General features: G+C 40.3%; 1 protein-coding gene across 1 annotated transcript in view; it reads right to left on the bottom strand.

Moving 5' to 3' along the window:
* Positions 1–282: 282 nt before the first annotated feature.
* Positions 283–8,588, bottom strand: part of crtc3 (CREB regulated transcription coactivator 3) — a 54,038-nt gene continuing 45,732 nt past the window's right edge. The window contains exon 15 of the mRNA XM_080843943.1: positions 283–3,534. Coding sequence (XP_080700069.1) covers positions 3,329–3,534 — 206 coding nt within the window. The 3' untranslated portion in view covers positions 283–3,328. The remainder of the gene's footprint in view (positions 3,535–8,588) is intronic.

Below are 8,588 nucleotides of genomic sequence, written 5' to 3'. Positions count from 1 at the left end.
ACCACAATCCAACTCAACTATTACAGACTGACCATAAGGTTGCAGTTTAGTGATTACATATTTCATTATGATGTTCAGAGAGCATCACATTCACCAGCAAATGAGCTTCGTAATGGAGCACTGAAGTGGAGCTCACAGAGAAACCCTCAATGGTGGCATGAGGGTGCCGTCTCGCTTCTGACCTCAGGTCACAAATGTCAACACACAGCTGTTACACGGTATCGAGTTTTATTGTTTATATTAAACAAAACAAAATGTAAGCACTATAACATACATCACAAACCAAAAAAGCTGTTATGTAGTAAAAGTTTAATATCTGAAAATAAGAGACAACGATTTAAAATGGCATATTTAGAAAAACAAAAAACAAAACAAGTGTAGTTACACTAGTGGATGAGAAACCTTTTTAAATAACAGAACTGTACATTTTTTAAAAGGTAACTAAAAAAATGTAAGACACCAAACAAGAAAAAAATGAAAGAAAACAAAAATGAAAAAAACACAAATTCCTTCTACGAAAAAAAACGACATTATATGTTACAACATCTCTGATAAAGTCTACAATGGCAAATTGAACAGAACAACACAAGCACACAAAACAAACGAAACAAACCTGCACACGAGGGGAGGACGCAGGGCTCAGAGCAGGACTGCACAGAGGGCAGATATTTATATTTATATATAAAAATAAACTAAATGTGGGATAGAGGGATGAAGGACGAGGCAGGCAGGGAGGGCCAGAAGTAAGGCAGTAGAGGGGGAGAGGCTTGACAAGAAGAGAGGAAAGAGATGTTAGATGGAAAGACTAAATCTGGTGGACACACACACACACACACACACACACACACACACTCTAACAGACCCACTTGAAGCCTGAGCTGGCAGTAAAGATCTCCAGGAGGAGAATCGGGCCAGTGGCTTGGCTTCCACTCTTCTTCCTCCCATGAATATAGAGCACAGGGGGAGATAGACTAGCCTGAGGGGCTCATGAGTGGACCACACCGTCGCCTGAGCACCGTCTCAGTTCATGAGGGAGGAAATGGGATACATTTCAAATTTCATCTTCTGCTTGTTTGAGAACTTAGATTTATAGTGACAGACAGTGCCATTGGTTTTAAGTGCTCATAAATGCTAGCGTTTGATAGAGGTCATTAAATATAAATACATAAGAGACCTGATAGCTGTACTGTCAGATATGGGTATAACTCTGTAATGGTCTTTGTACAAGAAAAAATAAAAAAGATCTCTTTTTGTGCAATTTAATTTTAAATTTGGCTTTCATTTGTTCCAATCTATGTCCCTCACTGAGTGTACATCCCACCAAACCACACAAGGAGGAAGAGGATGAGCAGCCAACTGGATTATCACACGCATATAGACAAAAATACACACACACTCTCTCCCTCCCTCATACACACACAAATTGGAAAGCATAACTGGAAAGCATTATACACAAGACACTGCTTGCATCACAACTGCTGATGCCACCAGAAATAGAAAAAAACAGTCAAAAAACTAAAAATTAACAAAAACTATAAAGTAAAAAAAAAAAAAAAAACATTGACATAGAACCAACTGCTTTAACAAGACAGCAGACGTGGTTAAAGAAGTGATTATATTTATATCTATATATATCTATATATACTTATATTACAATGAGTCATAGATAATGAAAGAGTGAATGAAAAATAGTTCCTTTTTCTCTGTGTGGGGCTGGTTTTACTGCAGTGCACGCGTAGTTATCACAGACGAGACAAGAACACGCCACAGCCTTTTAACAGGCCGCTCAACTAGGCACCGAGCTTCCATAATCTCATAGGAAAAGTAAAAAATATACAAGTCCTTTTTTTTCTTTTCTTTATACCAAAACATTATATAAGTGTTTTCATCATATATAAGAATCTTCAGATTTGTTTGAAATATCTTTTTTTTTTTCATCTTTAAAATTGCTTTGTTTGCACTGTAAACAGTTTGCCCTTTTTATGAAGCCTACAGTTCTTTAAAAAAAAAAAAAATACATTCTTGTCCGACGGTGATTGTGAGGCATACGTTAAGTGGCAAACTTTTTTTCTTCTTTTAAATCGCTTTAAAATCACATATTCATATTTGTCTTTTACAACAAACAAACAAAAAAAAATATATATATCCTGCAAAACCATCGAAAAATGATGCTCTGTGCATACAGAAGAGCAGGTGACTGTGCCTCCACAGAGTCAGGAGAAGTACAGACTCTCTGTTTGAGTGATTGACTCGGGGCAACGGTACTCTACAGTTGAACTGCACTGGACACAAGCAGAGCCATGGCACCCAGGGAGAGGGGTTCACACACTGGGCACAAGACTGTGGGCACATATGCCTCAGGGGCCAAGCTGACTCACTACCCACTGGAAGCAGGTAGTGGTGCGGTTGCCAGGGCCACGGTGCCAGGCTTTAGAGTGGGCACTGGAGGAGGAGGGCTGAGGGGGTGGGGCGCTGGCGTCGATGTGCTGGTGGGCATATCAGGACTGGGTCCCCCGAAGGGTGTGCCCATCTGTTAGCTCGGTGCCAGCCTGGCGTGGGCAGCTCATCTCAGCTCAGTTCACCATCCTTTTCGAGCATCAAACGAGAGGAAGATGGCTTCCAGCGTTACTCAGAGTACCTCAGTGTCCCAAGAGTCTGAAGGGTGGACCCACTGGACATTGGACAGCGTCACAGAAACAACGCCATGCCTTTTTTTGGTGACATTGCAGAGAAAAAGACCTTAGCCACATGAAGGACAATATAAGACAGTTATAAAAAAATAAAATAAAAAAAGAACTGCAAACACATACACATACAAGAAAAGTCCCTTAATACACCTCTCAGAGTGTGCGCATGTTACCGTCAGTGCTGTGTGTTTGTGTGTGTGTGTGTGTGTGTGTGACAGAGGAAATCCTGAATGTTTCAGTCTGTTATTCACATCAGACTGTATGTGTACACTCTGATACACATAAATAAAACAAACAACAGAGTACAAAAATACCGCTAAGATGACACATGCTTCTCTGAAAAGGACCTCAAACTGAAGAGAGCCCTTTGCATTTGTATGTAAAAAAAAAAATTGTGTCCATGTGACCATTTGTGTGTATGTGTGTGTGTGTGTTTTACTGTGATGCCGACGAGTCCACAAGTAGTGTGTGAGAGCGTGTAACATGTTTTATTCTTTACCAGTAAATACGTGCGAGAATGGGTCACATGCGTGTTGCATGCACGCTGTTTACATCGAGTGCTGCGTGAAGCGGCCGTGAACGTGCGTAAGGGTTTGTGCAACTGTGAGTGACCTGCCTGCCACCTCTCCTCAGAGCACTCTTCAGAGTCTGTCGCTACGGAAACTGTCCTCCACAGAGGGGTCGGGCAGGACCATGTCGGGATCACTGAGCATGCTCAGACCGTCCAGGCTGAGGGGCTCGATACGCAGCTCGTCCTCCAGGGGGTAGCAGCCATCCGAGTCGAAGCACTCCGGCACGGCCGACAGAGCACTGCTGATGTCCTTCGACAGGTTGGGGTTGGAGTCGTCTATGAGAGGGAGAGAGAGAAAGAGAGATGTTCCTGTCAGAACAGTGTCTAGATAAATAAAAAGAGTAAATTAGAGATGAATGGAAACCGACATCATTCTGTGGTCATAGTGAGATTGTTACAGAGAGCAAGCAATCAGGAAAGAAGGGAAAAAAAGAAAGAAAGAAAGAAAGAAGTGTTCATGTTGTCAATGTTTTGTCAAAATGTAGTATATTGATGACCTCACTATGCTCTGACGAGTGAAGATAAGATAAAATAGCTGGCTCTTTTGGTGCAGACAACCTAGATCACAGTTGTCAACTCAAAGCTTTGATTGTTTTTAGTTCACATGCATAGATCTGTAAGTGCAAGTAGGGGTTCTCACTTTCTCATTGGGAGCTTCTTTTTTCCTGCTTGGTGCATGTCCGCGCAAATGCCAGCTTTAGTTGAACTAATGTGAGCAAGCTAACCTCGTCATAGCCTACTAATAAATCCAGTAAACACAACCATTAGCTGGCCTCTCAAATGATGAGTGCCTCATCTTCACCAGCCGCCTGTCAGGCGGGATGAGACCGGGGACACCAAAAATTGGACACATATCTCTTCTATTCAAACTAGGGCTGCAACTAACGATCATTTTGGTAATCGATTAATCTATCGACTTTTTTTTCGATTAATCGACTAATCTAACGATTATTTCCATAAATTTAAAAAATGATTCAAAATGTTGGAATTTGAATTTCAAATGTATTTGAGTAACAAGTTAATACAAATGTAATCATCATAATAAATACATTAAATAGTAATACAAATTAAGCGTGCAAATATGCTTATAAAAGTAAAGAGAAAGTGCAAATAAAGTTTAAAAAGTAAAGAGAAAGTTTTAAAAGGAACTCAAAATAGCAATCAAGCCTCTGCAAGTGCAACATAACTGAGCTGCAGGTGACATTCAAATTCAACATATGAAACAAAAAAAATCCACAATCTTTTGTTTGAAGATTGCTAAGTGGAGGAGGTTATCTATTCAGAACAAACGAAAATACAGGCTACTCTGATAATTCACTGATTTACCGCATTGCACTTAACATAACTGAAATAGCGTTAGCAAGCATCCTCCATGAGACGTTCTGTTTTCAAACATTTAAGAGTAAACCTTACAATAAGTTATAGATATATGTCTATGATAATTGCTGCTTACACTGCAAGACACTTACTGTTCTTATGCTCCCACAGCCCGTTCTCTTTGAAATACTGTAGTAGTACTTCTTAAACTACTAATAATTGACCATCATTGAGAAAAACTGTTCTGTTAGCCATATCTGATATGCAGCAGCTGCTAAACCAAGCTTTGTTTATTGTTTCCATGGTAACATGAGCCATCTCAGAATAATTCGCTTTTCGCAGCTATTTCGCACTTCCTATATGCAATTCCGAATGAAAAGTACCGGTAGCTCTGTTAGCGTCTGCAAAGAATTTTTTTTTTTTTAATTTTTTAATTTTTTTTTAATAATATGACGCGTCGACGACACAAATCCGCGTCGACCATTTTTCACAATCGACTTAGTCGATTTCGTCGACTAATCGTTGCAGCTCTAATTCAAACTGAAAGAAGGACTGAGTGTATCGGTCAGAATGAGGATCTTTTTTCACAAGCAGTTTGAAAAGATACCTTAACTCATGCCTTTTCGCAGTGCCTGCCAAGCAATATGTAGTATCAATATGTAGATTGACTTGATTACATTAGGGAAACCGTAACAACCAGTCATAGTGATTGCTCTCGCTTTGGAGTTTTCGTAAGCTAATCACAGTAAACGTCAACCACTCTTGCAGGGTTTTTCCTGGGTCAAAATGGGTCTTCGGTGCTTCCCCCCCAAAAATGTGGCACGATTCGCGCGCACAGACGTGTTGACAGCTTATAAGTAGATATCTATGCAGTTTTTTTCACCATTTCAGAAATAATGGTGGCTATGGTAAAGTGCTGATGTGTGTAAACCAAGGAGGACTCAATTGCGGCAAAATATTCTTTTTTATATTTTATTTTAAAGTCAGGTACAGAGGTCACAACCAGCATGTGAACATTCCACCCTCCGCCTTTTGGTGCCCTGGTAAAATGATTTACAAGTTCACGGTCATTTTAGGCTACATATATTTTTAATAGGCCTACTCGAATTTATTATAGCCTATTAACGAAGTTCAGAGTCAAAGCTATAGTGAAAAGTATGGAGTTTATTTTGTGCCAATAAGTTTAAAGAAGACCTTTATAAGAGCAAGCAAAATACATCAATTCAAAATAACAAATTAAAAAAGTAAAAAATAAATAAATAAATAATAATAAAAAAAACAGATTGCAATGGAAAAGAAAGGGAAATGGTGTGAAACATCTGCCTTTGCCTCTCTCCTTTTGCCTTTGCCTGCCTCTCATTTTTGGTTGTTGTTGTCGTTTCATTTGATTACCTCTCCAGCTTTAGTTTGCGCTCCCTGATTCTTTGTTTACGGTTTTGACATAAACGTGCCTTGTGGGTGAGCTTTCGACGGAGGCATTCATATTGGCTTATTTGTGTTTGACGGACAGCTAAGCGAGCGTACCAAGTCTTACCTCAGACTGCATCCTCAGACTAGCTCTAGTCTAGTGCTACCTGGCTTCCCTGAGGAAAGAAGGGCCACACCAGCTAATCGGCTTCTGATTGGTTCTGAATACGTCAACCCCCCCACTGACCAAATAGCCGCCAAACCCAGAAGATTTTTTATTTCTAGTCACATTTCGACAACGTCACGCTAGTTACATAACACGCATACGGTAAATAGCTGTGTCTTAATATTATGTTGCTAAATATAATATTGGGAATATATTAATAATGTTATTGAAATGTTATTGAAACCCAGGTGAATAGGTTGAATGATTACGTGATACATCCCTTCTTTCCTCAGGGAAGCCAGGTAGCACTAGACTAGAGCTAGTCTGAGGATGCAGTCTGAGGTAAGACTTGGCACGCTCGTTTAGCTGCCCGTCAAACACAAATAAGCCAATAGGAATGCCCGCGTCGAAAGCCCACCCACCAGGCACTTTTGAGCCAAAATCGCAATCAAAAACCCAGGGAGCGCTAACGAAAAAGCGGGAGTTTTAATCAAAGAAAACGACAGCAACCAAAACTGACAAGGAGGCAAAGGCAAATATTTTACACGATTTCACAGTTTTTTTTGTTGCAATCTTGTATTTTTTGTTTGATTTTTTTTTTTCTTTTAAAATTTATTTTTTTAATTTATTTGTTTTGTTTGACTTTTTTAATTTGGTATTTTGAATTGATGTATTTTGCTTGCTCTTATAAAGGTCTTCTTTAAACTTATTGGCACAAAATAAACTCCATAGAAAAGGCAGGGTGTAGCCTAAAAGTGTGTTCACTCACTCATTAAAAACCGATGGTAATTATCTGGGAAATAGTCTCTAACTGCAGTCAAGTTGGTGTCAAACCATTGTGAATTTGTCGTCACATTAAAACAGGAGACGACCAACTCCTTGTAGAAGACTGATGCACGGAGCAATCGCGCTCAATTCCAGGATGCTTTATTTTCATTGGTTGCTGGCTTAAATCTTATAGCCTGACGATGTCATACTCATAATTCTAGTCAGAATATGAGTCTGAGACCGGACAATTGGGCTGTGATTATGGGGCGTGTTTCAACGAACCAGGAAAGAAAATTCCTCTTCGCTGAATTGGATACCTAGAACCAATCAGCGCAACGTAGTATTACCATCTGACAGATTAAACTTTTACCTGCTCCCGTAGGAAGGACGGCAAAAACATCTTTTCAATCGACAAATGCCTTGATCGCGTTTCTCTGTTCCTCTTTCAAAATGAATGCGCTGTCAATATCTGCTGAGATATGCCTGCTCACGTTACTTAATTAGCACTCAAGGCTAGAAGCTACCATTAGTTTCGATGATTTTTTTGGCCAACGCGTTAGCATAACCGATCAATAATGGTCTAGAGTGCTTTAGTTAGGACCTAAAATCCTCGGCAACACTCGTTTTGCGTATACACAACTAACCGAGTCAATGTAGACATAAAAAAGTCGTGTAGATAGCTTAAATCATATAAAATATGTCCCACTAAGCTCCCGAGACGGCGCCATCTTTGTTCGATGTATATTCCGGTATCTTCTATCTATATCTGTCCATCAACGTATAAAGCCCGCCCTTACAATTTGATTGGTTTAGATTGCGTTTCAACCTTTTTGAAACGTTAAATCTCTCCCAACTAACTCGATTCCAGACTGAATCTCCCAGACCAAAAATTTTGTGGGCGGAGTTCAGGCTGGTATCCAGGCTATACATCTTACCCAGATACAACAGATACAAAAGATACGGTTTTTCTGATTGGCTATTGTGTAGCCCATTTCTTTTTTTTTTGATTGGCTCATAAGTGGCACCTCAGGGCAGAACTACAAGGGATTCGGGGAGACGTGCTTAAAAGCGCCATTGTGAGGGCAGCGCGGACAGGTCATGTTTGCGCGCTACGGCACATTAAATAGCCTAAAGGTTTTTTTCAGCGTGAGAAATACGATGTGTGGCGGGAGGGCGTGATTAAAGACCGAAATGAGTGACTGTCACGCTCAATGCGTGACACTTGAGAGCCCTGATAATTATATTCGAGATGCAACACTAATCTCCTCAGAACGAGCGGAGCTTTCATTGATAAACGAAAGCGGTTGTCTGCCTCTCCCGAGGTCCCGCGGTCTACTGTTACTCGTTCAAACGGATAGACAAATCAATTAGGTTCTCAAAATAGCAGGTATTTTTTATTAAATTGAAAGCCATGAATACCGAAAATGGAATGTTATGCTCAAAATCACCGCCGGCTGAGAGGCAGGATGCATACGCAGATTGAGTGTTGGCAGCTTGCCGCTCTGTCCATTCGCGCAACTCACAGTTGCGTATTAATCAGCCAAGAAGAAGACACACTTTTCAACTCGTTAACTGATCAAAACAGAACGATGATTTGGCTCTAGGACTCTTGAAACATACTATTGAGAGCCTATTCCCTGACAGGCATTGCATGCGTGACGCATAGATGACA

Source organism: Sprattus sprattus, assembly GCF_963457725.1.
Source record: "Sprattus sprattus genome assembly, chromosome: 8".
In the NCBI taxonomy this organism is placed as follows: Eukaryota; Metazoa; Chordata; class Actinopteri; order Clupeiformes; family Clupeidae; genus Sprattus; species Sprattus sprattus.
The sequence above is the reverse complement of the archived record's forward strand: the minus strand, read 5'-3'. Positions and strand labels throughout refer to the sequence as shown.